General features: G+C 44.0%; 1 protein-coding gene across 12 annotated transcripts in view; it reads left to right on the forward strand.

Annotated features, from left to right (window-relative positions):
* The window catches only part of LOC141052050 (cytochrome P450 2F3-like), a 198,227-nt gene that overhangs the window by 120,854 nt on the left and 60,665 nt on the right, over positions 1–16,708 (forward strand). For 11 of the 12 annotated variants that reach the window (XM_073549229.1, XM_073549235.1, XM_073549236.1 and 8 more), the window contains 3 exons: positions 7,430–7,579; positions 11,229–11,389; positions 15,526–15,702. In XM_073549229.1, coding sequence (XP_073405330.1) covers positions 7,430–7,579; positions 11,229–11,389; positions 15,526–15,702 — 488 coding nt within the window. The remainder of the gene's footprint in view (positions 1–7,429; positions 7,580–11,228; positions 11,390–15,525; positions 15,703–16,708) is intronic. The other variant, XM_073549238.1, reaches the window with a different exon arrangement.

The following is a 16,708-nucleotide window of genomic DNA, read 5'->3' on the forward strand; positions in this document are numbered from 1 at the left end:
GGTCTCGAAAGAAGGTTGTGGGTGTTGCCATTAACCTCATGTTCTGGATCCTTGGCTGTCATCAATTCTGCAGGTGTCGATTTCTACCTACGAGCTTGTTCTTATCTGCAACGATATGCATATATATACAGTAAGGGGTTGACACACTTAGTTGCTACCTCAAGTAGACACAGGAACCGTTCTGGTAGAGAATTACCTGCTGGTTTATTGGGGATGACATAAACCTTGGCAGGGTTCAGGAAAAATAAACAGAGCCTTGCTGGCATAATGGTAAGACAAACAAAAACACAGTCGTTATGAGTCCATTCCCTGCAAGGTTCATCTGCAGTTATCCCGCACAGTCTTTAGCTCCTCCAGGAGCTATGTAGGAGCTCCTGCTCTCCCAATACACAACACACACTGACTCACATGGCCAGGTATTTAACACTCATGTGATGGTCCCATGACCTTGAACTCACACAGGTCCTATCAGGACTCTGCATGTGGAGATACGGTGAACCTCCACCCACCCGCTCTATGAAGGTCCACTAAACCCAGCCTATAACATAGGTTCTTATTAACCCTCTCAGCCCTTAGCATTCTGGAGGCAAATACACTCTGGTTTTACATCACTGACCTCAGTATGCGCAGTGACATGTATCTCCCTTCACATACTATGCCAGTCACTCTGTCACATATTCCCCCTCTCTTCCAAAAGCTGGGGGGTTTTGGCACCTTCAGATATCAAACAGGGAATTCGGGAGAGAGCATCTGCATTACCATGTAACTTCCCTGGCCTATGCTTTATGTGGAAAACGATGTCCTGAAGGTCTAAGAACCACCTAGCCACCCTGGCAGTCTTCTCTCTAAACCAGGGGTCCCCAACCGCCGGTCCGCGGCCCAGCACCGGGCCGCTGCAGTGCCCTTGCCGGTCCGCGGACACAAGGGGAACCAGGGGCGGTCAGTGGCGTAGCGGGGGCTGGGGCGGCGCGCAGAAGTTCTTAGCGGCGGCCAGGGAGCGATCCAAGCAGCTCCGCTGCCTGCAAGAGGGAATAGCAGGAGCGGAGCTGCAAGGATCCGTCCACTGCGTCCAGCTTCCTGCCCGCAGCCCGCGCTTCCTGTCTCTGACTGACACAGAGAGGAGAGCGCGGCCACTGCTGTGTCAGAGCGAGGATGCGCGGGCGGCGGGCAGGTGAGAGGAGAGAGGTGGTGTCTGTGTGTGTATGTATAATGTGTGTGTGTATGTATGTCTGTGTGTGTGGTTGTGTGTGTGTGTGTGTGTGTGTGTACATGTATGTGTCTGTCTGTGTGTGTACATGTATGTGTGTGTGTGTGTGTGTTGGTCTGTGTTTGTGTAGCCTGGCCCTGGAGGAGATGGGGACATGAGGAGAAGGCCATGAGGGGAGTGATGGAGAGACGGCAGTGATGGGGTGAAGGCAATGATGAAGAGATGGCAGTGATGGGGTGAAGGCAATGATGGGGAGAGGGGAGTGATGGGGTGAAGGCAATGATGGGGAGACAGCAGTGATGGGGTGAAGGCAATGATGGGGAGACAGCAGTGATGGGGTGAAGGCAATGATGGGGAGAAGGGAGTGATGGGGTGAAGGCAATGATGGGGAGACAGCAGTCATGGGATGAAGGCAATGATGGGGAGAGGGGAGTGATGGGGTGAAGGCAATGATGGGGAGAAGGGAATGATGGGGTGAAGGCAATGATGGGGAGAGGGGAGTGATGGGGTGAAGGCAATGATGGGGAGAAGGGAGTGATGGGGTGAAGGCAATGATGGGGAGAGGGGAGTGATGGGGTGAAGGCAATGATGGGGAGACAGCAGTGATGGGGTGAAGGCAATGATGGGGAGAGGGGAGTGATGGGGTGAAGGCAATGATGGGGAGAAGGGAGTGATGGGGTGAAGGCAATGATGGGGAGAAGGGAGTGATGGGGTGAAGGCAATGATGGGGAGAAGGGAGTGATGGGGTGAAGGCAATGATGGGGAGAGGGGAGTGATGGGGTGAAGGCAATGATGGGGAGAGGGGAGTGATGGGGTGAAGGCAATGATGGGGAGAAGGGAGTGATGGGGTGAAGGCAATGATGGGGAGAAGGGAGTGATGGGGTGAAGGCAATGATGGGGAGAAGGGAGTGATGGGGTGAAGGCAATGATGGGGAGAAGGGAGTGATGGGGTGAAGGCAATGATGGGGAGAAGGGAGTGATGGGGTGAAGGCAATGATGGGGTGAAGGGGGTGATGGAGCACTTATTCAAAACCTATGGTGAGTTGAGTCACATTATAAATGTTATTTAATTATAAGTATGCACTGCTACACTACAACCGTGTCCATAGCCCCGCCCCCTTATGACCAAAGCCCCGCCCCTGCCACACCTCCATCCCCGCCCTGCCGGGCCATGGAAGAATGGTCTTGCTTGAAACCGGTCCCTGGTGCAAAAAAGGTTGGGGACCACTGCTCTAAACCATCACAGAGGGGCATGGTCTTACACTAACTTAAACCTACGACCTAGCAGGTAGTATTTCAGGGTGTCTACAGTCCACTTTATAGCCAAGCACTCTTTTCTCAACTATGGCGTAGTTCTTCTCGCAAGCAGAGAGTTTCTGGCTCAGGTATAGGATGGGATGCTTTTCAGCATTTATTTCTTGTGACAGCACAACTCCCAACCCAACTTCTGAAGCATCTGTATAGACCACAAATTCTTTGCTAAAGTCTGGTGTAATCAGAAGCGGGTGCTTCCACAGAACTTTCTTGAGTTCTTGAAACGCCATCTCTGTGTCAGGAGTCCATTTCACCATCGTCAACCTGATGCTTAGAAGGAGATCAATTGACAGTGCAGCAATTATGGCAAAGGTCTTGATAAAATGCCAGTAATACCCCACAATCCCAAGAAACACCCTCACTTGTTTCTTGGATAGCGGTTGCGGCCTCTTCTGAATTGCCTCTATCTTTTTCAGCTGGGGCTTGATCTCGCCTCTCCCAATGATGTAGCCTAAGTACCTGGCCTCCTACTTCCCTATGGCACACTTCTTTGGATTTATGGTTAATCCCACTTTCCTCAATGCATTGAGGATTGCTTGTACCTTGGGCAGGTGCGAACTCCAGTCAGGGCTAAAGATGACAATGTCATCCAAGTAGGCTGTGGCATATTTCTCATTTGGAGCCAAGATTCTATTCATCACCCTCTGGAAGGTAGCTGGGGACCCCTGCAGTCCGAAGGGCATACTGGTGTACTGAGAATAACCATCTTTTTCTTGGCGTTCTGTGACATGGGGATCTGCCAGTACCCCTTCATCAGGTCCAGGGTTGTGATGTAACTTGCGGGTCCCAGTTGTTCAATGAGTTCATCCATGTGGGGCATCGGGTATGTGTCAAAGCGGGGCACCTCATTGAGCATGCAGTAGTCTTTACAAAAACCCCATTCGCCATTGGGCCTCAGTATGAGGACAATGGGACTTGACCAGCCACTTCTTGTTTTCTCTATCACCCCAAGGTCGAGCATTCTCTTGACCTCCTTGGAGATTATCTCCTAGTGTGCTTTGGTAAGTCTGTAGGGGTTGAGGTTTACCCTTACATGTGGCTCCATTAGCACATCGTGTTTCACAACCTGTGTGAGCCCTGGCAATTCCGAGAATAGGTCACGGTTCTGCTGCAGCAGTTCTCGACATTTTTTCTTCTGGACAGGCGTTAGCATATCATGACCTCCTCGATCTTGGCTTTGGGACAGGCCTACAGGCAAGGATCTTCCAGTGGTTCATGGTCCTGCCAAGGTTTGAGCAGGTTCACATGGTATACGTGGTGCAGCTTCCTGCAACTGGGCTGGTAAACCTTGTAATTCGCGTCCCCGAGTTTTTCCATTATCTCATATGGGCCTTGCCACTTTGCCAAGAATTTGCTCTCCACCAAAGGGATATGTACTAGCATGCGGTCCCCGGGATGGAATTGCCTTTGCCTCGCTGATCGGTTTTATACACTCGCTTGGGCCTCCTTTGCCTGTAGAAGATGTTTCCTTATGATAGACTAGTGCCATCCTTTCTTGCAGCTGGGCGACATGATATTCCCTTTGACATCATGTAATTTGCCCACGGCCAAATTCCAATACTTCCCGTGTGGCATGCATCGCAATGTGTCATGGGCTTCCTTTCATTGGTCTTCGCTGGACATTTAATCTCCTTTCCTTGAGGTGATGCCACCCCTTGACAAAGGCAATGCTGAAACGCATGTCGGTGTAGGCACATCTTGTCCCTTGGAGTCTTTGCTGTTGGTACTGCTAAGGTATTATGCCCTTATAACCATGTGCATACAATTGTGACATGAACTAAAATACTACTATTATGTGCTCTCTTTTATGCTTCAATTAATTAAGGCTACTTCCTTTTTAAACTTTATACTTTTGACTTCTTGTTGGCATCTTGGTGTTTCACATATAGGTCTTGTCTGCATCACAGTCCGGAAACATATACACACTCACTGTCTATTATTAATACATTATTCATACTGTATATATCTATTCACATTTCCTGCATAATAATAGTGTGTGTGCATTGTGCATTGCCACTTGCCTTGATTCTTCTAATTTCATGGATATAAACAAGGTAGATCCCATTTCAATTAAATCTTTAGAACCTTAGATGTGTTGTCCACTACTTGGACAACATTTTCTGAAATGTTATATTCTCCAGTGTCAAAAAAACAAATACTCATCTCTATTACATTGTTATGCCGTGGGAGAACTGCAGCTGATCAGTGACAGTTAACATACTTCAGTTCTCACATTTCCTTTGGACATCTGAGTTTGATACAAGGGAAGTGTGAGCAAAGCAGTGCTTCGCTGCAGCATTTACTTGGCATAATAATGTCATAAATGCAAAAATGTCTAAGTTGAGTGTCTGGTCTTGGCATTTTTCACAGGGGTATACAGTATATACTGTGGGGAAAATAAGTATTTGATATGTAACAAGGTGGCACGGGGTGGTAGTCGTGGGCGAGTTCACTAAGCAACAGTCAGTGAGCAGCACAGCCCCTTACACATGAAAAGACAGTTCAAGTCCCAGCCCTATGGCCCAGATGGTTACCTCTGGCACACGGTTGCTCTCCATACTGGAACAGCGTCCTCTGGATGCACCACACATCGCACTTCGGTTCCAACAGAGGAATAACTTTTAAAATGATGAAATAGAAGAGATATAACTTCCTGTGCTGTCCCTATCCAGTTATTCTGTCTAAACAGCTCCCGAGCGGTTCCGAGGAGCAGACAGTTCTTTAGTAGGTACTTGCACAGTCCTAGTGCCCATTCCCGCTGCCCGACAGTCCTTTGGCAGTACTTTCTCCCCTCCAGGGGTATTTTATGCTCCGGAGCAAGCAGAGCATCCTGTCCTGGGTAAACCTGGCTGGGCACTGCTGCAGAAGCAAGAAATTGCAGCTTTTTCAGCCTGCTGGCCCAACCCCCTTTTGATAACCTGTTCTAACTCTAATCTAACATATGCAGTAAAGATTTTACATTACCAGACATGAAGACATAGCACAATACATTCATAAAACAACAATACATGACAGTAAAGCGCGGATATACATATATATATATATATATATATATATATAGCCAACCAACAGGGTCCCGCATGGGGAACATAGACCCAGCACCTGAGGAGAGAGGGGGCAACTGAGGGTCCCCGCCACCTCCTCACAAATACACTGCCGATTTTGCCCGTTTTCCCCTCTACAAAGAATGGAGAAGTCTGTAATTTTTATTGCAGCTACATTTCAGCTGTGAGAGACAGAATCTTAATATAAATCCAGAAAATCACATTGTATGATTTTTACATAATTAGCAGTTTATTGCATGAAATAAGCATTTGATACAATAGAAAAACAGAACTTAATATTTGGTGCAGAAACCTTTGTTTGCAATTACAGAAGTCAGTTGTTTCCTGTAGTTCTTGACCAAGTTTGTGCACACTGCAGAAAGGATTTTGGCCAACTCCTCCATATAGATCTTCTCCAGATCTTTCAGGTTTCGGGGCTGTCGCTGACCAACATTAAGTTTCAGATTGCTCCAAAGATTTTCTATTGGGTTCAGGTCTGGGAACTGACTAGACCATTCCCAGACCTTGAAATGGTTCTTAAGGAGCCATTCCTTAGTTGTCCTGGCTGTGTGTCTCAGGTCATTGTCAATGCTCTTACTGAGGGAATGAGGTTGTTGGCCAAAATCTTGTGATAAATGACCATATCCATCATCCATTCAATACGGTGCAGTCATTCTGTCCCCTTTGCAGACAATCACCCCCAAAGTATGATGTTTCCCCACCATGCTTATGGTTGGGACAGTGTTCTTGGGATTCTACTCATCTTTCTTCTTTCTTCAAACATGGCGAATGGAATTGATTCCAGAAAGTTCTTTTTTGGTCTCATCTGACCACATGACCTTTTCCTATGTCTCCTCTGGATCATCCAGATGGTCATTGGTAAAACTTCAAATTTGCCTAGATATGTGTTGGTGTGAGGAGGGGGACCGTCTGCACCCTGCAGGATTTTAATCCATGATGGCTAATGTGTTACTAACGGTAGTGTTTGAGACTGTGGTCCCAGCTCTCTTCAAGCCAGTGACCAGGTCCTATCATGTGGTTCTGGGCTGATTCCTGACCTTTCTCATAATCATCCGTACCCCATAAGGTAATATTTTGCATGGATCCCCAGATTAAGGAAGATTGACAGTCATCTTGTGTTTCTTACATTTTTTGATAATTGTGCCAACAATTGTTGCCTTCTCACCCAGCTGCAGGTCTACAATTTTGTCCATGGTGTCCTTAGACAGCTCTTTGGTTGTTCATTATGGAGAGGTTGGAGTGTTATTGAGTGTGAGGACAGTTGTCTTTTATACAGGTAACAAGTTCATTAGTAATGAGTGCAGAGCAGGAGCGCTACTTAAAGAAAAACTAACAGGTCAGTGAGAGCCATAATTCTTGCTGGTTGGTATGTGATCAAATACTTATTTCATGCAAAAACTTCAATGTAATTATTTAAAAATCATATAATGTGATTTTCTTTCTGTTATTTTTACAATCTGCCTCTCACAGTTGAAGTATACCTGCGATAAAAGTTACAGAGCTCTCCATTCTTTATAGATGGTAATTCTTGCAAAATCAGCAGTGTATCAAACACTTATTTTCCCCATTGTAACTATAGCTTGGAAAGCTGTGATGCGGCCACATATCCAAATGCAATGACTTGATGAGGTGTCAAGGGGCATGGAGTCAGCAGAGATATTTCCTGCCACCAAAATTTCCACATTCAAGATGGAAGATAGAGGCTGTATTTTTCTCTTCTAAAAAGCGAATAATAGAAGGCATAGGGAATTAAAAGAGTACTGTTATACATGTGAGGTTGTTGAGGGATGGATTCATGTACTTATAAGGGATTATTTTTCCCAATAAACTTTTGCCCTCATAGATATAGGATTTTCCAATGGTGAGGGATGGAAGAATCGCCGGCGATTTGCTTTGCTGACACTGAGAAACTTTGGAATGGGGAAAAAGAACATAGAAGAGAGGATCCTGGAGGAGGCGCAATTCCTCATCAAAGAGTTTGAAAACACAAAGAGTAAGATCATAGACACATATGGAATGCATGTTAGTGTTTTTTGTGACGATTTCATGCTTTTGTCAAGCAGTGATTTTTAGCCTCTCCAAAAAATGAAGCAGCATAATTTGAATTGAGCCCACTTTTTAAATATGCGTCCCAAATGTCAGGGGGATATCAAATTTTAATACAGTAGAGCTCCCGTAGCCAGACTTGGCACTAGCCACTCTGCTCAGGAGGTCCCAGGGATCACACTGGTTTCACCCTTCCATCCCTGTATAGGGATCAGTCCTTCGGGGCAGAGATTCTAAGGTTGCATCCACAGTGTTACTACTATCCGGTGGAGGAAGTTGATATTAGAACAGGTCAGAGTCAGAATTAGGGACAATGACAACATCTATAAACAGGGTCATGATCAAAAAGGAAGCTGAGGTAAGTCCAGGGATGAGGCAGAGATGCAAGGGATGTAGTAGTAAACGGTCAGTAACTGGCTGGATGGCAATTACATTGCCCAGCAGGACATAGCAGGACATGATAACATCACCCCTGATATCAATGCCAACCACAAAGTCAGAGCTGGTGAGTCAGATAATGATGACAGAAGACAATAGAGCAGGGTCAGGTAAATAATGATTAAAGTTTTTTTTGTAAGCCATCAAACACATTGATTTACTTCCAATACTGTAAATCCCAAGAGTAAGCTCTGTTCAGACACAGAGACATCAAGGAATGCTCGGAGATTTGCACTCCGAAGCCTGCAGAATTATAAATGCAGCTCTGGACTATAATACAAGCTGAAATAATGACTAAGTATGGAATGGACAAGGCAACTGTTAGGTGGATTCATAACTGGCTTAGTGATCGGACCCAAAGAGTGGTCGTAAATGGCTGCACATCCAGTTGGAAGAATGTCTCAAGTGGGGTACCACAGGGCTCTGTCCTGGGCCCTGTATTGTTCAACATCTTTATCAACGATTTAGATGAAGGAATTGAGGGTAAACTGATTAAATTTGCTGATGACACAAAGCTAGGAGGGATAGCTAATACTAGAGAAGAGAGAGAGAGGATTCAAAAAGATTTAAATAAACTGGAGAAGTGGGCAGCAACTAACAGAATGGTTTTTAACAGGGAGAAATGCAAAGTACTACATCTGGGCAATAAAAATGAAAAAAGCATATATAGAATGGGAGGAATAGGGCTAAGTGACAGCACATGTGAAAAAGACTTGGGTATACTAATAGATCACAGACTGAATATGAGTCAACAGTGTGATGCAGCAGCAAAAAAGGCAAATGCAATTCTAGGATGTATTAACAGAAGCATACAGTCTAGATCACGTGAAGTCATTATTTCCCTCTACTCCTCTTTGGTCAGACCTCATCTGGAATATTGTGTCCAGTTTTGGGCACCACATTTTAAAAAAGACATCAACAAACTGGAGCAAGTTCAGAAAAGAGCGACCAGAATGGTGACCGGTCTGCAAACCCTGTCTTATGAGGAAAGGTTGCAGGATTTGGGAATGTTTAGTTTGCAAAAGAGAAGACTGAGAGGAGACTTAATAGCTGTCTACAAATATCTAAAGGGCTGTCACATTGTAGAAGGATCAACTTTATTCTCATTTGCACAAGGAAAGACTAGAAGCAATGGGATGAAACTGAATGGGAGGAGACACAGATTAGATATTAGAAAAAACTTTTTGACAGTTAGAGTGATCAATGAGTGGAACAGGCTGCCACGAGAAGTGGTGAGTTCTCCTTCAATGGAAGTCTTCAAACAGAGGCTGGACAGACCTCTGACTGGGATGATTTAGCGAATCCTGCTTTGAGCAGGGGGTTGGACCAGATGGCCCAGGAGGTCCCTTCCAACTCTACGATTCTATGATTCTATGATTCTATGATCAGTAGAAGATAATGCAACGTACGTATGATATGGCTTAACATTTCATATAGATTTGATCTATGTGTACAGTTGTGCTCAAAAGTTTACAAACTTTTTCTCCACTCATGGTTAGTAGTTGGGTGAAGCCATTTATTGTCAAACTACTGTGTTTTCTCTTTTTAAATATTAATGACAACCCAAAACATCCAAATGACACGGATCAAAAATTAACATATGTGGCGCCCCTGAGGCTCAGTCACTTCAGAGGTACTGCACCTCCTCCTGAGGTGTGGTACCCCACCATCCAGGTAAGGTGGAGACACCTGACCACACTCCTACACCTGCACCACACACCACAAAGTAGTGTAGCAAAGCACCTTCGGCGGCTCCCTGCTTGGAGTATAGCAAAGCACCCATTGGTGGCTCCCTTCTTGGAACACGTAACATGCTGGGAGGTGGGTGGAGTTAGTTTATATCACAGAGAGCGGGAAGAGTTGACGATTGAGAAGTCAGTTGGTTAGAGAGTTGGAGAGAAGAAGATCCCCGGAGAGATGGATAGATGGATGGAAGTGCTGCAGCAGATCCCAGTGACCTGGGTCTGCTGGCACAGGAAAGGAAGAGAGATAGCAACATAGACTGAAAGCCTGATTCTCCATAGAAAGAAAGATTAGTAAGGAACGTGAGGAGTAAAAGAGAACAGAGGACGTGGGTTAGAAGGGAACCCTTCGTAGAAGTTCTAAGCGCAAGGCCGAGGCCCGGTCACCGAGGTTGTATGGATACTAATGGTCCTGCAGCAGGCACCGGAGGAATAGAAGTAGTGACCACTTTATTCCCACACAAGACTTGGGGGCACAACAGCAACTGGATAGTGAGCTGGGACTTAGTAGCAAGTAGTCCCGGAAGCAGGCTACAGCTGTCTGACGTATAAGTAGAGTTCATAAGAACATCGGACAGGAGGAACTCCAGTGCAACTCAGTACTAGGAGTACTTCATTTAAAGGCGCTATAAGAGGAGACGTTCAGAAAGGCACATGTTGGCGGAGTGTTGGAAAGGAGTATTCCATCTGGCCTGGAGGTTGACTGAGTCCCTGACCCGGAGGACATGGCACAGAGGCAGGCACCTGTTTGTACAACAGACTGTGAGTAAAGCTTTGGAACTACATGCCCTGGTGTCCTCCACTCATTCCTGTGCCAACCTGCCCAGCACTGCTACATCTCTTGCGCCAGACACTACACCATCTATGTGTCACTTCACCTACTCTGCCCTGGGACTACAGCCCTGCCTGTGGAGGGCTATAACATCATTGCTGCACCACACGATCAGTCCCAGAGGATCTGTCTGCAACGTTGGCTTACATCTCCATTGCCAAACAACACAGGTGGCGTCACGAATCACTTATAAACTTTCTTCACAATAAGCACACTGTAACAAACCCCCCCTTTTTACATTGGGAGCCCAGGGCCACGGGCCGGGTCCCAGCTGCCGTGACATCTCCCAGTGAAGCTCATCGGGCCCGGTACCGAGTACCCCACAGCCCGGGGAGGGCGACCCACATACCCCATTTCTTAATACTGTGTATTGCCCCCTCTAACATCATTGACACCTTGAAGTCTTTTGTGGTAGTTGTGGATGAGGTTCTTTATTTTCTCAGATGCCCACTTTTCTTGGCAAAAAGCCTCCAGTTCCTATAAATTCCTGGGCTGTCTAGCATGAAGTGTAAACCATAAAATGCTAATTTACACATTGTTTAATTAATACAATATAATGTCTCTTTGTGACTTTTGTTGCATAGAATCTCCAGTGGATCTTACAGTATTCTTGGCTCGGGCAGTCTCCAATGTGATCTGCTCCATAATCTATGGGAATCGCTTTGATTATGAAGACAAGAGACTGTTAGCTATCACTGCCAGTATCTACAACAACTTTTGTATCATGAGCAGCACGTGGGGGACTGTGAGTATAAAAATATGATATGCAATACATTTTTTATAGTGATGGCTTAAGTCTTATAATTTGGCATCCAACTGAGGCAATTGGAATGCTCAGATTCTAAATAGCAGCAAACACAGTTCTGTTTAAAGGGTTAATCCTATCTACTTACTCCCACTTCAAGTGATAAAATAGGCAAAAATTATAAAACTCATGGATGCCAATAGTGTCATAAGTGTGCCATTTCAAGGCACTGTTCCTTTCCCTAAAGCACAAATCTATACCTGCCCCTCTGCTTCTCTAGTCATATCTATAGGGGGGTTCAAGGCAGGGTCATAACTACCGTGGGTATAAGAGTTGTAGTCACTCCTCACCTCTGAAGCTCAGGAAGGCCCAAAAGATCCATTTGGCTCACATGGAAAAAGTAATACCATCAAAGACCTGTGAAAGTTGGGGACCTGTGAAAGATTTTGCAATGGTTCCAAAAAGTTTCAACTTAGGTGACTGGTTCAGAACTTGAGCAATTGCTCTCAACATGTTCTGTAGTCCTTCGAATAGCAAATAGCAGCTAAGCCTCAACTTTTATTCAAAGGGACTTACCCACCAACATGGCAGGATTTCGATAGCCAATGTCAAGGACACCAGGATATATTACAAAGTTAGAAAACCTCTTTAATGGAGCTGTAACACGCAGATCAAATATCAGATGCCTACATGTGGAGCTTCATATTTATCTAAAAGCAACACTATGAAATTAAAGGTATATTGAGAACAGATATTACAGATCTGTACACGATGGATCACAAATGGATAGCAAGTCTTTCTCATCTTTTCATGTGCCAGTCTCAGCATGGATTCTCATATGGCAAAGATCTATGATTCATCTTTGCTCTGAATCCCAGGTTCACATTTCCAACCACCCAGTACAGGAAGTCCTGGTCCTTCCATGACATTTTTAATGCATGAGACTATATAGCTATACCTAAATACTGTAACCGTTAATATTGAGGAACTTAGGAACTACATACTTATTCTCAATCTCCCAAAGAATTACCATGGGAACAAGACCAACTTGGAATTGAATACCTCTTATACAGTGTCTACTACGTGCATACTATTCAAATAAAAAGCTTAGAGGTACCCGTCCTGTCAGAGCTTAGTTCTGTTTTGAGATTTATGACATCCATATTGCCAAATTGGACATTGTGATGTGGATTTTTTTTGTTAGAATACCCATTTGATAGGTATCATGACATCACAGAAGCAACAAATATTCACTATTTTTATACAAGGCAGCTCACCCACACTAGTGTTAAGGCTCAAAAAGATTTTCCCAAATAGGAAACTAAAGGTAAATCTAGCACCATGTTGATATAAACTCTTCTTCATACCAATGTATGGCATGTAATTGAGGAAAAGAAAAGAAATTGACACTTTCTGAACGTAGCACATTGATATTGTTAAACCAAATATAGAGAAAAAAATCTCACCTGGCGAAGTTGTGCTGCGGCACCTGCGGAGGGCTGGATCAGCCAAAACGCATTTTTTTTTAAATAAAAAGTGGTTACATATGGTTCTTATTTTTTATTTTTTTAACCTATCTATTGGAACAACTTGCATCATCCTTATGAGAGCGCCTATCTCTTGTTTCTCTCAGTTATAAATACTCTTCTCTATTTGTAAATTCTATAAAATCGGGAAGCAAAGTTGCCACCATGAAAATTACACAGAATAGTTGCATGAAAAATGTAGAACACGCTATACAAACTACATTTTAAACAATATATCTTGGAATAAAACTAAGTTCCACACTTAGATGTGTTAAAATATGTTCCTATGCTGAGATAGTATTATAAATATGCCCCTGCTATGTACTGTATAATGGCTGTGTCTGACCATGCAGAGCTACTCCAGTTCATACAGTAGTCAAGACATACCACTTGTGATAAGTGAGTATACAGACGACAGCATGCGGTCTCAGCCGCTACTTTATGAGGTGAAACATTTCTCTTCCAAAGATAACACAGGAGTGTTTCTTCCACGTTTCCAGCCCTCTGAGCTAATTATAAATCAAGTAAGTGAAGTAGGAGCTCCACTGGGTAATGAACCTATATGTCACGGATTCAAATTATGATGAGCTTACAGGAATGGTGATGTGGCAGAAATGCTCCAGTGATAAAACAGAAAGAAAAATGTGTTACCTTAGAAAGTGGCAGTTGGGAGGCCCTGCTGTTTAGTTCGTATACTCACTTATAAGTGATATGTTCTTCTCTCCCTGGCTGTGGGATGTGTTATGAACAGGTCACCGAGGAGGATGGCAGTAATAGGCTAGGCCACCAAAAAAACAGAAAGGTTGGTCACTTAGCGGATTGCAGACCCCTAGTCCTAACTACACAATTAACAGTAGCAATGGAGCTTACCTACGATGCCCTAGAAGCCTCGGCACATCTGGAGAGCTAACTAAGCCTAAAGCAAGAAAAGTGAAATCTAAACTGCCCCGGAGTAGACCCCAAATTAATAGATAGCCCCCAAACATATATTGCCGGTGAGACAAGATGAAACACAAATGCAGGCAGAAAATAGAGCGAGCAAATGATGGGGCCCAAACTGACAAGATAGGATAGGAAAGGAAAGACTTTTATGATTAAGTCACCGAGGAGGAAAAAACAAAACACAAGCTCAGCCCAGAAAATCAGAGAGGTTGGAAACTAGCGGATTGCAGACCCCTAATCCTATCACACAACTAGCAGTAGCCGTGGAGTGTTCCTACGGTGATCCTAGACACCTCGTCACAGCCGGGGATCTACATAAGCCTAAAGAGTGAAAAGGGAAAAACTGACTGCCCCAGAGCAGACCCAAAAGAAATAGGCAGCCCCCAACATATAATGACGGTGAAGCAAGATGAAAACACTAACACAGATAGAAAGATAGGTTGAGCAAACGATGGGGCCCAAGCTAACTAAAAAGGACAGGACAGAAAAGCTGCTGTCTGCAATCCGAGAAAACCCTGCTAAAAATATTACCAACACAACTGATAAGCAAAAAGGACCCTGAAGTCACTAGACTTCAAACCCTATATCAGCACTCAGAATATTCTGAAAGCAGAGCAAAAGAGGACATTGATCAAGGAAAAAGAATCCAGCACACCCCCAGCCGGGGATGGCTGAACTCAGAAAACAAGGAAAACAAAACCAAAATTAATAAGTTCAATAGCAGAGTAAAAACTTATCTTTGGGAAGCAGGAATCAGACTGGTCTCCAAGAATCCAGCAGAGAAATCACCAGCCACTCAGAAGGGCGTCGGCTGCCTTATATCCAGTCTGAAGTTCCCGTTACCCAGTCACAATCCACCTGATCAGGTGTTTGGTTTCTTTCATCCAAATCAGCCTCACTACCTTCCTTCACCAGAAGAGGGAGATCCTCGGACACAAAAGGTGAATGAACAGATGAGCTCACAACAAAAGACACTGTCTGCAATCACGCAAAAACCCATAAAAATACATCACGTCTGATGTACAAAAAAACACTGAGGTCTCTCGACCTCGCCCCCACTATATTAGCATTCTGGTATGAACTGGCAGCAAAGCAAAAGAGACTAATATAACAGGGGACTGAATAAACTGACACAAGCTGTAACATATGGAGCGGGGTCCAGCACAACCCCCAGCAGGGAGCAAGTTGAACCCTCAAAACAAGCAGAAAAAGACAAAACCAGTTCAGATACAAAGGATTAGCAAATGAACAACTTAGCTGAACAATGCAGGATCAGGGCAGGAGACATCAGACCTCAGAATGCACAGGAAAGCAATCACCAGCAGGGATTGAAGGAAGCCTGCTGACTTAAATACTCCAATCAGTAACCCCAGATCTCCAATCGTCATCATCATCATCAGGTGGCAGACCTCTGTCAATCTGGCCAGCTCCACCCCCTTCCAGTAACCACCAGAGGGAGCCCTGACCCAGAGGTAAGAGAATTCACAACAGGGATGTGCCCACTATGAACTGGAGAAGTTCTACATGGTTGGACACATCCATTACACAGTTGGGACAATTAATTTTATCACGACTTCATTAAGAACTTTGGTGCTGGATGTACCTTTTGTTTCCTTCATAGCATTTATTTTCATTAACAAAAGTGTATTTATTTTTGCTATTTCTCAGCTCTACAACATGTTTCCAAATCTTATGGACTATTTACCGGGTCCACATAAGAAAATATGGAGAAATTTTCAAGATATCTTTGACATCTCAGCAGACATTATAATGAATCACGAGAAGACGCTTGATCCAAAAAATCCACGAGATTACATAGACTGCTTCCTCATCAAGATAAAACAGGTAAAAATGATCAATTCTAAGATATTCACAATATGATCATCTGATTTATAAACTGTATTATACATACCATAATTGGGAATGTAAGAAGGGTTCTTATTTAAGACTCTTATCTATCTGCCATACACTACTTGGGAATGACAACACAGAGTGTCTCTAGAGAATCTATCATACTAATTTATTACATGAATAGCTGACTGATTTTAATACAATCTCTATAATGCTTCATTTTCCCTCTGGAGGCACTGCAGGAAAAATGAGCCCTTTAAATCCTTTGAGATTACAGTTGACCATCGGCGGATTGTTTTTTGCTAAAAACGTATCGACTAAATACCCTGTATTTGTTATCCAGCACTTGCTGATTGCTGTCATATATTTTACTGCAGAGTATTTTTGCAAATTTGTCATTTATCTGACCAATAATTAATGGGGACAACGGTCTACACCCCTATTACTTAAGGAAAATCTTTATATTTCGCCTATTGGAATTAGTGGGTCACGCATGCAATAAGTGACCCAATATACCCCTAGTGATGTATGTAAACAATTTTTTTAAAAATTTGCTAAATTTTTATTCCTTTTTAATTTATACAATAAAGGTTAAACTTTAGTCACACACTAGCTTCTCTTTTTCTATCTTTGTAATTTCATGTACATGGGTGGTGTACACCTATGTGTGACATTTTTCTGTGAGGATGGGCTAATTCTAGAGCTGTGACATCAACTATTGTGAAATGTTGATGCTGTAGTATCTACTGAGTATAGAGATGTTATCAGTCATTGTACAGGAGGAGGCGGAGGTGAGCTGTGACATCACCTATTGTGAATGGTGGATCCTGTGTCATCTACTGTATATAGAGGTGTTATCAGTCACTGGAGGAGGAGGTGAGCAATGACATAACCTATTATGAATAGTGGATCCTGTTTTATCTGCTGTATATAGTGAGGTTATTTGTCATTGTACAGGAGGCGGCGGAGGTGAGCTGTGACATCACCTGTAGTGAATGCA

This window comes from Dendrobates tinctorius, unplaced genomic scaffold (assembly GCF_039654945.1).
Source record: "Dendrobates tinctorius isolate UK_male_01 unplaced genomic scaffold, ASM3965494v1 ptg000158l, whole genome shotgun sequence".
NCBI lineage: Eukaryota > Metazoa > Chordata > Amphibia > Anura > Dendrobatidae > Dendrobates > Dendrobates tinctorius.